This window comes from Lepisosteus platostomus, chromosome 7 (assembly GCF_059453375.1).
Source record: "Lepisosteus platostomus isolate fLepPlt1 chromosome 7, fLepPlt1.hap1, whole genome shotgun sequence".
Taxonomy (NCBI): domain Eukaryota; kingdom Metazoa; phylum Chordata; class Actinopteri; order Semionotiformes; family Lepisosteidae; genus Lepisosteus; species Lepisosteus platostomus.
Window position 1 is genome coordinate 32,025,065 of NC_142617.1, and position 19,904 is coordinate 32,044,968.

At 39.0% G+C, this 19,904-nt stretch overlaps 1 protein-coding gene across 2 annotated transcripts in view; it reads right to left on the reverse strand.

The window, feature by feature from the left end:
- Positions 1-10,495: 10,495 nt before the first annotated feature.
- Positions 10,496-19,904, reverse strand: part of LOC148658537 (metabotropic glutamate receptor 4-like) — a 416,277-nt gene continuing 406,868 nt past the window's right edge. The window contains exons 10-12 of one of the 2 annotated variants that reach the window (XM_088639856.1): positions 19,015-19,261; positions 17,991-18,039; positions 10,496-13,719 (exon numbers count right to left, since the gene is read on the reverse strand). In XM_088639856.1, coding sequence (XP_088495982.1) covers positions 18,032-18,039; positions 19,015-19,261 — 255 coding nt within the window. In that variant the 3' untranslated portion in view covers positions 10,496-13,719; positions 17,991-18,031. The remainder of the gene's footprint in view (positions 13,720-17,990; positions 18,040-19,014; positions 19,262-19,904) is intronic. The other variant, XM_088639855.1, reaches the window with a different exon arrangement.

The window sequence follows — 19,904 nt, forward strand, 5'->3', positions numbered from 1 at the left end:
CTGGAATTCTCCTTTGAATTCCCTTTAGAAAAGTCCACTGAATTCTCCAAAAATCCTACTGAATCTCTCAGGCTCTCTGTGTTGCCTGTTTTTACCTGGAGGAACTTCAGCTCGTTGATTGGCTGAAAGTTCCATGGGCATCAGAGTCCCACGTGGGTTACTCGGCCCTACCAGTCCCTGATTGGTTGATCAAGGTGAGATATGAGTCACTTACTCCTGACACTTAGGAATGCAGTCCAGATGTCCATCTGGCACTCCCTAGACAGATAGGCACCAATGGATGACCATTGATCATGATAGCCAGGCTTAGCTAAGTGCATCCCCCTTTGGGAGCTGTCCTAGGAAACCTTATCAAAAGAAACCTTAAATCCGCCTGCATGAATAGTTTCTCTGTGGCTGCACCACAGAGATGAACAGAGAATTGGGGCCTCATTTGGGAAGCTCAGAACACTTAAGTCTTTCTTATTAATAAGCCTCGCCGCTACACTGTCCTTAATATAAATGGCAAACAGAACACACCAATGTTATGTAGCCTTCCCACCATAATGATGTCGCAAAGAAGGCTTACCTAGGTCCCTGTTTTAACCCATTAGTAATAGAGGGAATCCACAGCCAGTCAAACCCAATAATTTCATCATTTGGCATTTTGTTGGTGGTGGAAAACACTGTCTCAGCTAGTATTCAATTATGTTGAGATCTGGTGACTGGGAAGACCATGGCACATCGTTAACATGTGGTTTGTGCCTCATCAAACCATTCAGTGCCCACTTGTAACCTGTGAAGGTAGCATTGTTATCCTGGAAGATTCCACTCCCATCAGGATAGAAATACTTTACAATATGGTGAACGTGATCACTCTGAGAGTCTTTGTGTTTATTGCCATTTACCTTGCCCTCTGAGGGGTTGATAATTGAACCACTAGAACGCTTCACCATGAGAAACAAGCACTCAAGCCTGTAGGCTTTTTTTGCATGAATCATACACATACATGTACTTGTCTCACTCGTTGAGAACGGTGTGAAGGATATTTTATTTTGACCTGATTTTTTTCCAACTGCTCAGTAGACCACTGCCTGTGTTCTTTGCACCACTTTACTCGCAAAACTGCATTTTTTTTTAGGTGTAGTAAGGAGTTTATGCACTGTGAGGTTCTGTATGGACTGTACTTGATGAAACTCCTTACTTACGTCTTAGGTGGACATTTGCTGTCAACTGATTCAGAGTTGCTCAGCTGTTTTGTCTAGCATCTCAAACAAATGCACAGACATCGTGTGCAAGAAGTATGCACATTCTTCCATAGTTATCCCTTGTGGACAATGTCTTTCTCTCAGACTTTCAACATCACCTTAGCTACTGTTCCTCATGAAACATTGACAAGTTGAGCAGTCTTTGTCACTAAGGCTCATGCCAAACGTTTCCCAAAAATCACCCCTCTCTCAAAGTCACTGAGATCTCTTCTTCTAGCCATGGTAGACCAAATAATAGGCAACTGGACCTGCCCAGCATTTTTATACATGACTCTAAGCATGTTGGGTTGTTAATTACTTAATTTTTGTTTATTGTTTTTAATGAGTGGAATAGGTTGTGTATTTTACCCACATTAATAGCTACTGCAAAGTGACTGATAGCTTTAAAGCAACAAAATATGATAATATTGTCTTTCTCAAAGTCCTTATCAGTAAGACAAGTGGGAGATGTCCATACTCTGTGCCTCCTCATTCTTGCCTAACTCATACTTTTTGTGTTAATCCCAGAGATTGGAGAATGGAGAGCCCATAGATTATTTATCATCTTTACACTCTCAGTACATTTTAGACTGGTTTAGACAGGGTCCTTGAGGACATCAAAACATCTTTGAGAGTCTCAAAGAACCCATTCATGGTTCTTTAATATGAGAGCTTTAATGTTCTCCCACCAGGTGGATTGCTGTCAGATGGTGGTTCTTCAGACAAAAACAGACACAAAGTCCCCTGTGGTCTGCTACCAAATACTCTGTCCTGAGGAATGTGGTGGGTTTCTAAGAGGTCCATTGAAAAAAGGAACAGGTGAGACCATTCAAGAGCACTGTTGTGGCTTCTCCATTCAGGGCAAGCTGTTGAGTCACTGTCTCTTTCAGTGACAGGGAGCAGAACTGAAAGCAGGTCCACTGGATGGCCAGAAATCCTCAAAGTCCTTCGCCATGAAAACTGTCAGCTTAAGAGAGCTGAATGTTGTGGATCAGATAGTTTTGGAGCGTTGCCTGAAGCTCCAGTAATTCATGTACATAATCTGGGACAATAGCACATGTGACTAAACCGTACACCCTTTTGTAAACACTTTGAAATGCAAGATCCATACCACATGTCCTATGTTACTGAAACACCAAGAGAACATATAAAACAGGATCTAGTGGTAATCACCACACCAATTGTTAAGTGACTATGTTCTCCGAAAACACAAATGATAATTAACACAATGCTTAACAACTCAAATTCAAGATGGTGGAATTCAAATCAGGATGGCTTTGTTTTATTAAAATGGGTGAGTTTATTAGGTAAAATAATATAAACAAAAGGCTTATGGAAAGAGATGATAAAATGGTTGGAAATACAGCAGTTAGAAAAGTGCAAGTTGCGAAGACATAGAACAGTTTTAATAAACTCAAATTCTAGTTTGTGGCAAAAGGCTTTACCTTACTTTAAATCCTTATTACGATAAACGTTTTATGCTATCACTGTCAAGCATTGAACCCAAGCACAATGTAAATGCAAACTTTTTCATTAGGTAGCATGCAAACCAAAAAAGCTTGGTGTGTCCTTATTGCTTATGTCTTAGATAGCAGGGAAATAGACATCACCTGATCTGTGCTGTGATCCTGCTCAGGAGCTGATCTGGCATTGTTGTGCAAATAGATGGGCTGTTGGCTGGAGAAGGTGGAGCAGCATATCAGACTTTGCTTCCCTGGTCCAGTAGAGCTCTTCGTGTTATTAAATTTCTTTCAGGACCCTATGCAGACGATACAATCCGTAAGGGAGTGAACACACACAGAGGGGTGACGAGGAACTGGGCTGGTAGAGGAACCTGGGAAGGCATGACGAAGGTACTCCAGGGGGCGTGGTCCAGGCGAACAGTCCAAAAGGGAATCCAAAGGGAATTCCAGTGCAGGCGAAGATCCAGAGCCGGGTGATAAATCCAAGACGAACAAAACAAAGTTAAAAGGCGGAGCGGAATCCAGCGAGGGTTTGGGGGAAGAAAGGGGGAACAGAACCAGGCGCTTTAGGTACCAGGCTCAGCTGGTTCGGGACTCCTAGGAGGGGAATGCTCCCCGAGCCACGGACATAGGGCAACTCGGTGATAGCAAGCCTCCGGGAGTCCGTGTTCAAATGCAGAGCCCAGAACAGAGTGAGTGTCTGGCTTTTAAAGGTGGGCTGGAACAGGGACCAGGTGCACAAAATCAACTAAGAAGTGAATGAGCCAGAGCGCCCTTAAGGGGGAGGGACTACAATCGTGAGACTTTGCTACTTCTTCTCCTGTGTGAGCTGGCTTGCCTGGGTCATGACATCCAATCCTCTTGGGCCAAGTGTCCACATTTCCAAACTTCCTGGACCTAACTTCCTTTTGTCATGGGCATTACTTTCAAATTGAGCTTCTTAGCTTGCCCTGTTTATTAGCCTCAGACAAAGACAAAGTAAAAGTCTAGTCTGGTAAGGGTTCGGGTTGGCCCATTCAAATCTGAAATTTGCATATTTTTATTGCCTCTATCTATTTGGGAAAGCTCATAACTTCTTCTAAGTAATACACACAAGTTTGATAATTAGATTTCTGAACCACTAATATTTTGCCCATTCATTAGATACCAAACTTTATGCTGTATTTATATGACTGTATGTTATATGGTGCTTTATGTTTTATTTTAATTGAAATTGAATATTTTGTGTTTACCGTTTTATAAGGGAATGAATTATGTATTGTGGCAACACATCCAATACTTCATACAGTCTTTTATCAAGGATGCTATTTTATTGGGTCAAAACTGATTTGTTCTACAAACACTGGGAGGGGGTGGTACCTCATTTTGCCACTAGAGGAGTGACTCAGTTTTACAAACAATGTGGATGGATCAGAATAATAATAAATAAATAATCTTTTTTAAATTCTAAATTCTTTCAATAAGACTTGGTGCAATCAGAATTCTGACTGTTTCATCTGCCTTATCATAAGTTGCTCTTTAATTTAAGACCAAACAAATACTAATTATTCCTTTCATTTATATAGCTCTTTTCTGGACACTCCACACAAAGAGCTTTACAGGTAATGGGAACTCCTCTCCACCACCACCAATGTGCAGCTTCCACCTGGATGATGTAACAGCAGCTATAGTGCACCAGAACACACACCACACATCATATAAACTGTATGTTTTTCTGACTAAATTTGAAATATTCTTCACTAAAGAAACAAATCATAGCAAGGTAGAAGGAAAATGAAAGTGATTGACAGGAAATGACAGAGAAATGGAAGGAGCATAGCAACCTCACATTAGGATAAGTTAGGTCTCTATAGGAAACATACTGACTTTGTTATAAGCAGCAGAGGGTCAGTGGCAGCCTGCGGCTCAGGGAACAATGTTTATTATGTGACCATATATATTACTTGCCAAATAAATAAATAACCACCTTTACAATACACACTGTCAATATTTACTTCAATAACTGTATATCACCTTGCGCAATGCTGAAAAAATAATTTAAAAAAAGTTTTTTGCTGTACTTACAAAAGGGTCTAGTACTTATTTTTCTGTATTATGTATTTGACCTTGAGGAATTGGTTCAAATGAAAAAAAATATAACTGTCCTGTTTCTTTCTACCAAGCCAGTCGTACTGAAAAGAAATACAAAAAAAAAGATTACATACAGTATATTATAAAACCACAATATAGACTCAATGTTTTTGCCTAATTTGTTATTTTTTCTTTTTCTAATTCAGATTAAAATGTATATTTTTAGGTAACATGAAAAAAATAACTATCTGCATAAAGAAAGCTTTGATTGCTTAAGAAAGAACCTCTTTCACCATTAATTGTTCTAGTAAGCAATTGGTATCTCTGCTGAATCCAACTGTGCAGTAGGAGTATGCTGATGAATGATGCTGTGCCCCATGTCAGATCAGCACACCACAATTGGTATCCATGTCTGTTTATTTGCCCTAAAGGTACCAATGGGGGATATCCAGTCTTCTGCAGGAAGCCTTATTGCCTTGGAAAGTCAATCTAATAAGGAACTGCATGAAATACAATTAAAGTAATAAGACAGACAGACTGGGAAACCTCCCTGAGGACTTCTAGAATGCTTAGATCTGAATAATCTGACCCCTTGAATAATCTAAATAGACCTCCGTCTCGCAGAGCAAGAAGCACCAACTAGCATTTCCATAAAAAGTCAAAGTCCGTTAAACAGAAGATAGTTATGAGGGGTTATCTATTGTCAGCTGAGGTAATTAAATAACCTAGTTAATGTAAGAAAAATGACAAGCTGAGCTGCTAATGAACAGTCTGTGAATACTTGACATAGACACTCATACTGTACTGTATATACAGTACGTATATCAAGACTTCACAATCCGAGTACTCTGACTGAAGGTGACTTTGGCTGTGGTGGTGAAGATGATGATGATAATGCATGTGTCATTTTCTTTTTTCTGCTTTCTTTCACTCTTATTCTTTAGTTTTGTCATGCGTTTGGCCTTTCATAGTTCTTCATGTTACAGAACAGCCATACATTAGGAAGCTCCAAACAAATCTACACATCCCTCACCAAACAGTGTGCTTGGTGTGGCTGTGAAGACAATTCATTTTTTACTCTCCCATTCTTGCCTTGACCTGCTCGGATAACCTGTAACTACATCAAATACATTGATTGGTCTTTTCTTTACTACTGTCAACATAAAGAAAAGAAAGAAGGTTATTACAGTAAGTACATTTTGCTTATTTGGTACTGTATTTTAGTAAATCAATCCAAAATGAAATCTATCCCCATCTTCAAGGAGTCCTGTGTTTGGATCTCAGCCACCAAATTGGAAATTTCCAGATACTCACAGTGTTCTAGCCCAAATAAATTTCCAACTGGGACACTATGTACTGTGCTTGTTTCACTACTGACATTGGAACAGTCACATGGGTTGACCATATTTACAGTATGTCCCTTAGTGTTTTATATACCGCGATCAACGATCCTCTCAATGTGTTTAGTTCTGCATTGCAGATATTTAAAATCCCTTAATCTGTCTGCATATTACAATTCCCTGAGACCAGAAATCCTTCTTGCTACTCTTCTTTGAACTCTTTCTAAGGCTATAGCATCTATTTTGTGTCTGGGTGATCTGTACTGAATACAATATTCTGAAATTGATCTTTAACACTTGTAAAGGTAGAGCATACAGTACAGTACCTTCCCTCAACTTGAATTGCAACTGTTTTGCTATATAGTGCCTCGCAAAAGTATTCACTCCCATTTAATGAAGGCCCATTTTGTTAAGTTAATAATGATGCATATACATTTTAAAGTGATTTATAAATACATAACACGTATACACAAACTGAACCACGAGTCCAACACTACACTGAAGTGGCTTAACAAGAAGAAAGAGAATGTCTCTGAGTGACCCAGTAAAATTCCTCACTTGAATAGAATAGAATATCTGTGTCAAAATTTGAATATTGTTGTCCATCAAAAATCCCAAGATAACTTGACAGGTCTTGAGCAAGTATGCAAAAATGAATGGGCAAAACCGTTTCATCCTAGTGTGCAAAGTGAGTACTATCCAAAAATTCTGTGAAAAAGTTATTATTGTAGTTATATGTTATTATAGACTCTGTTCTCCTCAACACAACCAACTCTGCCCAAAGACCATAGAACAGGCTTCATACTTTAATCTTTGATCTTTCCCTTAGCTCTGGCAGCTCTACATTTACAATACCGCAGTGTTCAGCTCAGGACATACCTTCAGCAGTGAATCTATCGCCTTCATTAAATACCAACTTCTGTTGTTGGCTGTTTGCTAGCTTACTCCCCATAACCTCCATTATTATTTTCACACTTCCCTGCAGTCTATTAGATTTGTCTTGTTTGTTGCCATCCATCTTTCTTGTTTATTCTTCCTCAATTTTTCTCTCTCCCTGAACCTCATTCCTTTTCCAGATTATAGGGTACTGGAGGTTGCTTCATCATTTTCTCAAGATGGTATTAAATCCACATCAACTTTAATTTCATTGGATGCAGAACCCCCTCGTCACTTCTTCTACATATTTCACAACAATTAGAAGAAATGCACCTATTGCAAGGACCTTTGACTCCTAGCTTCCACTTCAAGTTAGTCATCTCTACCTAAATCATTATCTGCATTGCACAACCTTTGATCACAGTTGCAAGAGTTGCAACACTCAGAGTTGAGTTGCAACACTCAGCTCATAAAGTTGATTTGGAATATGTTTTATACTTAGCCTGTTGACTATATTCCAAAATGTATTTTCTAATTGGATGATGGCGCTCCTTGTGCAATGGAGTTTTTAATGAAAGTTCGAGAAGTGTGCCAGCAACCAAGTTCCCCCTTTGCTGTACTAACTCGTAATTCCCCATGCTGCCACTTCCTTTATAACTAGAAATAAAAAAGGAAGCTCATATGAATTTTTCTGCATTCCTTTTCCACCCGATCTCCATCTTTGCAGGTACACTTTGGTTAAATTGTCTCACTATGGAAATCTGAGCTCTTTTGAGCAGTTTAAGTTTCTAATCAATAAACTTTTGTAAATATATTTTCTTGTTCAGTTAAGATATTCCTCATGAAGTGTGACACAGGGTCATAATTAGCAAATGTAAAAAAACAAATTCATAACATGGGCAACTACAATAATAAAGAATATAAATATAATTATGGCACAGTTGCAAACACAAAACACAATCTTCGAGATTGCCTATATGTTTATTTCATATAACTCCTATATTTTTGCCTCGTGATAATTAGAAAGAGCACTCGTTTATCTGACAGTTTATGTTCAAGTAATGTGTTCATTTGTGCCACACAATTTAGAGTGTGGGAGGAATCCCATTATGATAAATATGAGTGTGTCACTAAAAAAGGCATTAAAATATAGTTTATCTGGGTGTGCTTAACTCATTAATTGCATAAGAAGCTATAGACATTCTCACAAACGTTTAGTGGTTTTGGAGGTATATCTAAAGGTACAGTATGATTGTAATGTAGGAGATGATTTGGGGTAGCACCAGTTTTGAAGATTTTTTAAATAGAAGTTGTTAAAGCACAGGAGTTTAGTTTTCAGTGCATAGAAAATTAGTTTCAGTAGATATTTACAGTGCCTTGAGAAAGTATTCGGCCCCCTTGAACTTTTCAACCTTTTGCCACATTTCAGGCTTCAAACACAAAGATATAATTTTTTTATTTTATGTGAAGAATCACCAACAAGTGGGACACAATTGTGAAGTGGAACGAAATCTATTGGATTTTTGAAACTTTTTTAACTAATAAAAAAATGAAAAGTGGGGCGTGCAAAATTATTCGGCCCCCTTGCGTTAATACTTTGTAGAGCCACCTTTTGCTGCGATTACAGCTGCAAGTCGCTTGGGGTATGTCTCTATCAGTTTTGCACATCGAGAGACTGAAATTCTTGCCCATTCTTCCTTGCAAAACAGCTCGAGCTCAGTGAGGTTGGATGGAGAGCGTTTGTGAACAGCAGTTTTCAGCTCTTTCCACAGATTCTCGATTGGATTCAGGTCTGGACTTTGACGTGGCCATTCAAACACCTGGATATGTTTATTTGTGAACCATTCCTTTGTAGATTTTGCTGTATGTTTGGGATCATTGTCTTGTTGGAAGATAAATCTCCGTCCCAGTTTCAGGTCTTTTGCAGACTCCAACAGGTTTTCATCCAGAATGGTCCTGTATTTGGCTGCATCCATCTTCCCCTCAATTTTAACCATCTTCCCTGTCCCTGCTGAAGAAAAGCAGGCCCAAACCATGATGCTGCCACCACCATGTTTGACAGTGGGGATGGTGTGTTGAGGGTGATGAGCTGTGTTGCTTTTACGCCAAACATATCGTTTTGCATTGTGGCCAAAAAGTTCGATTTTGGTTTCATCTGACCAGAGCACCTTCTTCCACATGTTTGGGGTGTCTCCCAGGTGGCTTGTGGCAAACTTTAGACGAGACTTTTTATGGATATCTTTGAGAAATGGCTTTCTTCTTGCCACTCTTCCATAAAGGCCAGATTTGTGCAGTGTAAGACTGATTGTTGTCCTATGGACAGACTCTCCCACCTCAGCTGTAGTTCTCTGCAGTTCATCCAGAGTGATCATGGGCCTCTTGGCTGCATCTCTGATCAGTCTTCTCCTTGTCTGAGCTGAAAGTTTAGAGGGACGGCCAGGTCTTGGTAGATTTGCAGTGGTCTGATACTCCTTCCATTTCAAGATGATCGCTTGCACAGTGCTCCTTGGGATGTTTGAAGCTTGGGAAATCTTTTTGTATCCAAATCCGGCTTTAAACTTCTCCACAACAGTATTACGGACCTGCCTGGTGTGTTCCTTGGTCTTCATGATGCTCTCTGCGCTTTCAACAGAACCTTGAGACTATCACAGAGCAGGTGCATTTATACAGGGACTTGATTACACACAGGTGGATTCTATTTATCACCATCAGTCATTTAGGACAACATTGGATCATTCAGAGATCCTCGCTGAACTTCTGGAGTGAGTTTGCTGCACTGAAAGTAAAGGGGCCGAATAATTTTGCACGCCCCACTTTTCATTTTTTTATTAGTTAAAAAAGTTTCAAAAATCCAATAGATTTCGTTCCACTTCACAATTGTGTCCCACTTGTTGGTGATTCTTCACATAAAATAAAAAAATTATATCTTTATGTTTGAAGCCTGAAATGTGGCAAAAGGTTGAAAAGTTCAAGGGGGCCGAATACTTTCGCAAGGCACTGTAAGAAGTTTGGATTTGCATTAACGTGAGGGGAGGTGGATTTCTAAATTCGTTTTTTGAAAATTATATGTAAGTTTTTATTTAAAAAAATATTTTAATTTCTCAATGAACACCAGGAAGCCACTCACACTTCAAGGTACAGTATCACACTACCAGATACTAATGATGTAACACAACAGGCGACTTGTCTTTAACTGTTCAGATTACATGGGATTGTCGCTCAAGGCTTTGTCTACTGTGACTTTACTGGAGGCCCTTAAAATACTTTTCATGGACAAACTATGCCTATTTTGTACACTCACCTTCTTGCAGGTAGTCCTGTTTTTCACTGATTTCTGTTTTCACATTTCATGGTTTACAGTATCGTGGACATTTCAGTTATGTTAAGACCAAAACAATGACAGATGATTATGTTGCACATTACTTGAAGCTGAAATGAATTGAAAAATACTAAAAATGCTTCTGAACATTTAACTCACTGATAGAAGATGGAAAAGCTTAAAAAAGAGACAAACCTCATATTTGCAAAACAGTATTTTATTAGAAATATTTTTTGTATAAAAATGAACATGCTCTACACCTTTTTTTGTCTGATTTTTATAGATAATTCATAAATATCCAGGCACTGTAATTCTTTTTTTGTGTTTTTTTTTTTAATTGGTCAGTACATAAAGCAGACATTATCAATCCATTTTAATAACATACATGAACTTGCCATTTAATTTGGTCAGCACTTACATACTCTATTTTGCAACACAGACAAAGTGTTGAAAAGAATAAAATAGAGGGGAAAATGAATAGCAGTAAACCTTTTTTAATACACAATCACAAACAATCCCACTAATTTCTTAAAGAAAAATGTTTTCTCGATGTTGCTGTAATACAGTATCTGCCGTTTTGTTGAAGTGAAGAGCGGAAGATTGCAGAAAATTAGTCATTCTGTCCTTCGCATGTTTTATTTTAAAAATCTTAACTTCGGCCGGTTTCCTTCTGGAGCTTATAAAACCATTGGTCTTAGGGGTTGCTGACATTTTTACACAATGTGGCATGAAGATGGTACAAGTAAGAATTATCTCTGTTTTGTCTTGCAAAATGGAACCTTTGAAGAGATAATAGCACCCGGTGGTCATTAAAAAGCTTCTAAATGATACCTTGGTACCTGACTGTATTGTAGTATGTTTGCACAGCCTAGCAATAAGTTTGTTTCCTTGCTTTGTTATCTTATTTTCACCCCCTTCTAGGCAACAGTCATTGTGGTATTTCCTCCACAGTGATTTGACATCCAGAGAGAAACCTAAAACGAAGTTCCAGTTTTGACACAGAAGGGTAAGGTGAAACAAAGAACATGAGAAAAGCTAAAATATACAACTGCAAAACATTTTTTGCAGTGTTTTGGCTATTAAAAGAATTAGACCCTAAACGTTCTTAAACAAAATAGCTATACATCCTACCTATCCATCAGTCTTACAACACAACTCAGCCTTTCTGATTTTTTTTTAATTCTCTGGGAAGAAAACCTTGCAAGTTGTAAGGCAGTCTGGTTCAAGCATAAAACTAATTCTGTAAAAAGAAGGACTTCAAATGATCACGCTATTTAGTGATTCAAATTCAAAGGCAAGATTGTTTTATATAAGGATAATTTAATTTGCTCTGTGCACTATGGTTTTGTGAACAATGTTGAGTTCATACCTTTACTTGTTATTACTTGCTTGGTGGAAAGACTGGCTATTTTGGTGGCAGTGTGGCTTAGCTAACACAAAGAGGGGAGGCAGTGGGGCCTAGAGGCCTGAGCTACACCTGAAGCACATTCTACTACATAAGGTGCTTGATGTAGGGTCAGTGATGAGTTTAAGATATAATGTGCAAGTGGAATAGTTTCATTACATTAGGGTTAATGAGCCTTAGATTTCAATAGACTAAATACGAAAGCAAAAATCACTAAATCCTGTCACTCAGGCAGAGTGCATAGTCAGTGGGCATTCAACTAGGAGAGGTAACACCACGTTTTCACATTATTCTACCAAAATGCACAGACATTTTGCATTCCCAACACTTTAAACAACACAGTGCACATAATGTATTCTTACAGACATGCTAAACATCTGTATACAATGTCCACAACAACTGTTCAGGCAGTCCTACATTGATTGCTTTCATAATCCTTTACATTGCTTGTGAGGGTTACAAAGAAAAAGCTAATGATATGTAATATCTAGATTTTAGTATTAAATGCTTTTCACTGCATTTAATATTTATTATTAACAAAAACGGTTATGCATCAAACCAAATATAGAAGGCATGCCCAAAACAATTATTCAGTGCACAGCTGCAGCTGAGATGCACATTACCAATTCTTAACCTGCAGGACTAGAAATGGCTCACATTTCCTGTCAGATTTTTATTAGTTCAGGTTGTCCAAAACCTGAAGACAATATGGACTTCCAACTGTAATGCTGCCTTTTTATTTAATGGTATTTAATGATATGCTATAGATATTCATAGTTAAAATCTCCTGATCCTCTTGCCATCATTTCCAATCAAAAATGTATTTAGAAGTACTTGCGTGGATGTTGATCTACTCAACACCTGTTGAGTAGAGGTGTCCTTGGGCCTTTAGCAGAAATAACCCCACGTGAGCACAGCTCCTTCATTGAAAACCAGGAGCAGTTCCATTACTGAAGCCTATAATATTACTTTGGCCTATAGTGAAGGTGGGAGTAAGATAGCTGCAGCTTCTACATACCAAGTAAAACAAACACTCCTATTCACAACTCTTTACAAGGCCATTTTGTCTTCATTTCCTGGTCTCCTGCTGTGATGTACAATACAGATCTACTGAAACAGGAAAGGGCATTGCTGCCTTCATTTGAAATGAAAATACTTTGCCTAGACATAATATCTTAGTTTAGTTTTTTCTACATTTTTTCTTAAAGCAGCTTGTTCCATCCTTTGCATCATTTTTCTTCACCAAGTAAACATGATGAATAAATACAAATTGTTAAGATTGCCTGAATCATTCTTGCAGACACTGAATATGGATTGACACATACAGTATTAGACAACACTCTGTTTAGGTTAGCTCTCCAGGTTTACTGCCCTCCCTTAATTATCAGCCACTGGTGTCCTGCTGGTATGATTAAAAACCTAAACACAAAAAGAGCTAAAACCAAGAATTTCCTGTATTCTGTCTTCACTACCTTCACTGTTTTCACCTTCAAGGTATTATCATAGCAGGTAGAAGGAGTGTTATTTACTGTTCACAAAGCTTGCAAAATACAATAGCACACATACACAAAATAAAACACAGCTTCAGTTTCGGTGTCATTCCCACAAAGAAGCTCAAGTCAACTTCAGCAAAGACATCTCGAAAACAAAAGCAAACTGTGTTATCAACTCCAGAAGGAAAACTCCATCCTGAAGTAATCTTCTGCAGTTACCTTGGAAACTTCACTGTCAGTTGCCTCTGTCGGTCGCTAGGACACCACCTCATCCTTAGTGACCCCCAAGGACCTTTCCCTGCAGCTTCTGTGGCATTGAATTGCCATGCCTAGTCCCCCGATTCTCTTTCATTTGCATTTAAATTTATTTTTTTATTGTAATCCCCATTTTTCCTTGTTTTCAGTCATCATGTTTCAGCATGGTGAGCTCTCCTGTGCGAGGTCAGACCCTGTCACTGGGAGTGGGCGTCCCCGGTGTTAGATTGCATGGTTGCTGTAGCTGATGTAAGTTTGCTTGGATGCCAACACTGTGAGGAGAAGAAAAGAAAGAGACAGAGAGGGAGACCATGATGCAGAGAGGACAGTACGAAACAAAATACTTCAAGCCTAAGTCAACCCTTTGATTTGCCCATGCACACCAAGTAATCGTAGCGGACACTAGTCTCCAGTTCCAAAAATGAAAAACTCCAAATGATTCTTTCCTCACCAAGTTTCAAACTAGTAAAACACAGGAAACTAATTGACCATAACAGGATCAACAGGGCAATTATGTAGAATGGGATTAGATAACATTTTTTATATTTAGCTTTGCCAATTGTATGAAATATTTGTACACTCCTGTGTACAGTAGTCTTGGCTCGCTTCTGTTGAACAACTAGCATGGTTTGATTTGTACAGGGTAAAAAAGAATTAATTCAACAACAAAAGAAAACACTGCCGTCAACCTAGTTTTGTATGTCTGCTGCTTAAATTGGTACTTTTCTAAAGACTTAAGCAGACAGCAATGGCAAATGTCTTTTCAAAAAGTTTTTTTTTACCTAACTGGTTTTCCTGTGTCATATTTGGCCTCCATTGAAACCTGCAACATTTTGTAAGCTGAAACACTTAGCTTTTCTTCTTTTGCATTTCCTAGGCATTTTAAAAATGTGGTTTGTGTCTGCCCTCCCTGTACTGCAAGGTTTGAAGTGCTGAGAAGTTCAGCTTTGTCTGGGCAGCAGTGAATGAGTGAAAACCTATTTACTCACTCGCTGATGCGCATGATTCAAAGGAAAAGACTGAAAGCAGCACTATGTAGTGATAAGAGAAACAAAAATTGTCTCTGTAAGCACAATGCAATTTCATATAGTTTTCCACAAAGTGTGTGAAAACTGGGCATTGACACACTAAAAGGAGAGGTCCTGAATATGCACAATATACTGTATATATAATCCCATTCCCACCTGTCATATTCTGACACTTTTATGAAGTCCTAATAAAAATGTCTTAAAAAACAAGCAAAAACCATAGTTCAAAAACATACCATGCACAAAAGGGATCAGACACAAACACAGCAGCATCTAGCAGCTGTGCCATGTGAATCATGCAGGTCCTTGTGCAGACACTCATGCAGAAGGCTGATATGTACAATTTTATACAATTGCCTTTGACATCTCAAACAATTAGGAGTTATAGTGTATGTGTTCTAGGAGCATCAAGCATTTGCTCAAAGCCTCCACCACTTGTTTTTTTTATAACATCTGACTGCTACTATTCTCCTCAATCCATCTTAGTTTGAATGAGGGTAGCTTAAGCCTGCCATTTATCACTCTTTAAATCGCCTTGATCAGAATGTCCAAAAACTTTGCCACCAACAACTCAAGCTGCACATGAGCAGCCAATGACAACTGCTGTAGCTAATCGATTACATATGCCAATTAAATGTAATTAACTCACTGTCAGGTAGTTCTCATCAATTACATCGTTTGTTCATTTCTACACATCCACTAAGCTACAAGGCTACTTTATGTACTACAAAATGCAGATTTATCAGGATTAATTGTTAGCTTGTAACACGATGGATAAAACAGTAGTAGAAGACCACACTAGTATTGCATCTGTGCATAAACAAGTACAAACACTGAGTGAAGAGAACAGGTTTATCAGCACCTCAGGATACACTGTATTTGTAGGTACAGTATCGTTACCCTATATTGGAGGATAATCATTAAAGGGCTCTGTGTGTTATCTGGAGTGTTATTTTTTTTAAAGTAGAGTTATAGCACTTACTAAAGTCACTATACACAAAGGAAACAACACTGGTATGCACTAACATGTAACGGTGAACTTTTTTCAGTCATCTCCAAATATTTCTTCCCTTATCTTGTCAGCCCATCTGACCTAGAAACTATCCTACACCAGGCATTTTGATTTAACATAAATTGGCAGTGCTTAACAGAATGGGTATGTGTTGCTTTGACTTCATGACACCTGTATGCTCTTAGGAAACATTAAAGCTTAAGTCTATAACAATCATCTCTGCAAAAGACATAATATGATCAGCATTAAAGACAAACAATGGTATTGCTTTTCTTTATTTAAGTCACCACAAACAAAATATATACCCTTTTTCCTGTAATAAGAAAAATAATGTTTTTTGACAGGATCGATGCTCAGGTGTCAATCTAACATTCCTCTTCAGAGAGGGTCTTTCATTCTAGTTTGGCCCCACATCTTTTAATAACTGAATTACTTGAAGTGAAAGAGCAGTGACTGAGCCAGAAGTCTATCTTAAAGGGGGGGACTTGGCAAGACTGAAGAAAACAGCAGCAGCATTCATGCTCATAAATATTCATTCCCAATCTGCTTTAGAAAGAATGAGAAACGAAACAGATTTTGACATTTGACTATCTAAGATCCTTGTTACACATTGATGTCTTTACAAAAAAGTGCCTGCTTTGCATCAAGGATTTTACGTTCTTTAAAATTTGAGAAAACAAGTGACTAATGGCCATCAACTGCCACAATTCCCTCGTTGAGAAATTTGGGCAGATTCACTATTGTTCTAGAAACAAATGTCATGCAGATGATAATTAACCATATCTATTTTTGTGTAATTTGAAATGGAAAAGAAGAAAATTGAACATACTGTACATTACCCATTTTACAATCAGGCATAATTTACTTTCCAATGAAATTGTTGGGACAGCATGGTGGTGCAGTGATCAGCATTGCTGCCTTGCAGCTCTTGACCCATGGGTACAGTTCCAGACCTGGGGTGCTGTCTGTGGGGAGTTTGTATGTTCTCCCCACTTTCGTGTGGGTTTCCTCCAGGTGCTCCGGTTTCTTCCCACAGTCCAGAGACATATTGATATGCTAATTGACCCTGTTGTGAGTGTGTGCGTGTCTGTGTTTGTGTCAGTCTGCCCTCCAATGGACTGGCATCTTGACTGGCAGGGTGTATCCTGCCTTGCGCCCATTGGTTGCCGGGATAGGTTCTGGCTCTTCCATGAGCAGGAAAATACATATCTTTTGTTGGCATAATTACATGTGGCAAATGGCATTAAATTCCAAATCAGACTTAATCAGAGAGAGGAAAAGTTGCTTCTGTTTGCTGTTAAGAAAATGTAATATCTGCCTTCTGTAACAAAAGCTGCATTTTTGGAGACTACGTATTAAGTTTAGCCATTTTCTAACTCAAGTATAAAATGGGTGTCATGCTATGTTTATGTTGGATTAATAGATACTCTAACACATTTTCATTCTACTTATGATAAAAAAGTCACTGCCAGTTCTTCGCATTTACAAATGTAGTCATAGACACAGATTTTTACAGTGACGCTGAATGCAACAGCACATTGCTTTGAAGTCACTTGTGAAAATGATCAAAATAGATCTGAAGAGAAAGGACAAGAAAATATTTCGCTTTCTCCCATGCACAGAAAAAATGCCCCCGAGGATGAACAGAAATGCAATGACGAGTCCTGCATCACGTTGATCATCTGGCGGCCAGTCTGACCAGGGTCAGGGAGACGTTACTCAGGGCAAGCTCCTGTTGATACTCCTGGTGATTCTCATGAGGGCAGAGTAAGAAAGGAAGGAGGAATCTTTTAATCACAAAGTCTCCGTCATCAGCTTGGCTGGGCTGCTGTGTAATCACAGCACACTGCCACCAATCTTGTCGAGACCCGTGTTAGCTCATTCTATGAGTCAGCCTGGATAAATCTGACCAGGGCCAGTTGCTGACAGCTGCATAGCAAAGGAGGAGGGTGCTCTTTATATTGAACCCAGCTCCCCTCCTCCTGAGTAGCAGTGATAAATGAACCCTATTTAAATATTTATGCGCTGCGAGCTCCAGATAAAAAATAGATGGTCCAGAAAGAATTGGAGTTGGCAGTCCCATCTGTCTTTCTCTCTCCCCTCTTATTGTGGTTGTATGCCTTATTATAGCAAATTCCTCAGTTTGTCAATGAGAGAAGCAAATTAGGGGGGAAGCAGGGTTATCAATTGTACCTCAGTTTTGGGTAGATTGATGCTTTCTCCATTAACATGGAAATCCATGTCCCCATCCTAACTTGTGCTCCTGAATTGTTAGTGGGTTGAAAAAAGGGACATATGCAGGGATGTATGCGTTACATCACAAGGATGCACCGGGCCTCAAGCATTCTAATGTAACATTTTGGCTCCTTACAGAGCACCTGGTATCAGATTTGTTGGGGCAGGTGCACCTGTCCCCCAAAACTGCTAGGTCACTTAGGCAGGTGAACCTAATCTTCTAAAAAGGCTGCTAAAGCAGAAGAGAGTCAGGCTGTGTCTCAATTACCTTAGTTCATAAGTCAGAGCCACTCACAGCGTTTCCTTCCTTCAGCAAGCTAGTACAAGCACAGAAGGTCGCAGTTAGTCAATGGGCCTTTGAAACTCAAAGCAAGAAAAGGACTCACAGTTAGGCTAGGAGACTAAGACCACACGTCCTCAATTTCACGCTCTGTTTCTTGCTTTCTGAACTGCTTTTCTGATAATTAAAGGTCAGTGCGTTGTTTGAGAGGGTGAATGGGTTTATTTTGGAACCCAGAAATTTATGGACACGATAATCCCCAAAATGCACAGTGCAAAATCACTTGAATCTAAGTGTTTGAAACTTGAGCGTCAGTATACTCCATACACAGGGTATTTTTCTAAGAAGAAGGAAATTGTTACAAGATGTTTGGACCACATTCTGGGTAGTTTTTGCTGAATCAGATTTGAAAACCATTATCTCTCGATATGGTACAGAGTCACAGCCCTTCAGAGCTGCGGGCACTCTATTGGCATCTGTGTACTGGCAGCTACAGTATTAAAGACCTGAATATACAGTATGATCAAATGTTTCAGGAAGGTAACTAACATAATGAGTTAGACTTGCATCATACTGTAAACTTATTTCATGTTATTATTATAATATGTGTGCTTAATGAACCCCTTGCTAGTAAATGAATGGCTAATTAAAGTAATCTCAATTAAACAACCTTCAGAAACAGAGTCTAAGCTGAACCAATGTTAACTTAAAGTCAGTGTTGCCCTAGTACATGGCATGATGTTTTGTTTAAGCAGGTCCAATACACGTAAAAACTTCTGTCACATTAAAATAAGCATGTCTCTACTCCCCTTAAAAGAGCTTTCATTTTTTTACAATGCTTACTGCCCAATGTTAAAAAAATATCAGCTTTCTCAAGGACCACTTATGATAACGAGATACAGGTGTAGCTGTCTCAACTCATTTTGCTGCAGCCATGTTTTCTCTAGGTCAGGTCTAATCATGTTAATATGACAGTACTAGGGATAGAAGCTGCCCCTCCTGTCTTGATCACCTTGTGTTTCCAGGCTCTCGCACAGCTCGGACTTGGCTTCTCCATTGGGCCGGAAGCTGCCCTTCTGGGTGAACTTGTTGGACATGGTCGCTGCCGTCACCACAGCCTTCAGACTGCGCTTGCGTTTGGGCACATTCTGCTCAGGGTGGAAGAGCACGATGTAGACCTTCGGCATGTAGAGCATCCCCAGAGACACCGAGGCACTCAGGCTGACTGAGATCGTCAGAGTGGTCGTCTGGATGTACATCTGAGAGACCAGAGAAACACAAATGCTCATTGCAACATACTGTATTACCATTCACCTGACACCAGTGTTTGTAAATGAAAGATGTAGGTTTCACTTCACTGTACAGGGTAGTCTGTCTTGTTATTACTGAAGCTTCTGCTTGGTTTACCAGAATAAGGTGCAGGCTTGCATTGTTTTGTTTTGTTTTTGGCAACAACCATCTTTCCTTGTTTAACAAGCATTTACTGATATTATAAGAAGGTTTCAGAGCATTTAATCATTTTGAAAAATGGCACCCCTGGAACACATTTGCAAAATGTCATTACTACCTGATTCACCATTTTTTTTGGTAATAAATGGCCAGCTATGTAAGAAATAGTCCCAATTTCTATTCATTCTTTAATCTGTGCTGTTATACAATGAGTTTATTTCATTGTGATGCTGTATGCTTACACAGTATTACGACCACTTTGCTGACTCCTTGCTGATAATCGACTCAATAATGGCCAACATTCTGACCCCAACAGCCTCTTCATTGCTAGCTGAGAGCATTCTGAAAGCATTACTGTGTTCAAATCGTTTAGGTCTTCTATTATCCAGGGTGGCAGAGAAACACAATGATGTCTAGGGTGCTTGATTTCTTCTATAATAGATTTTTGGCTCA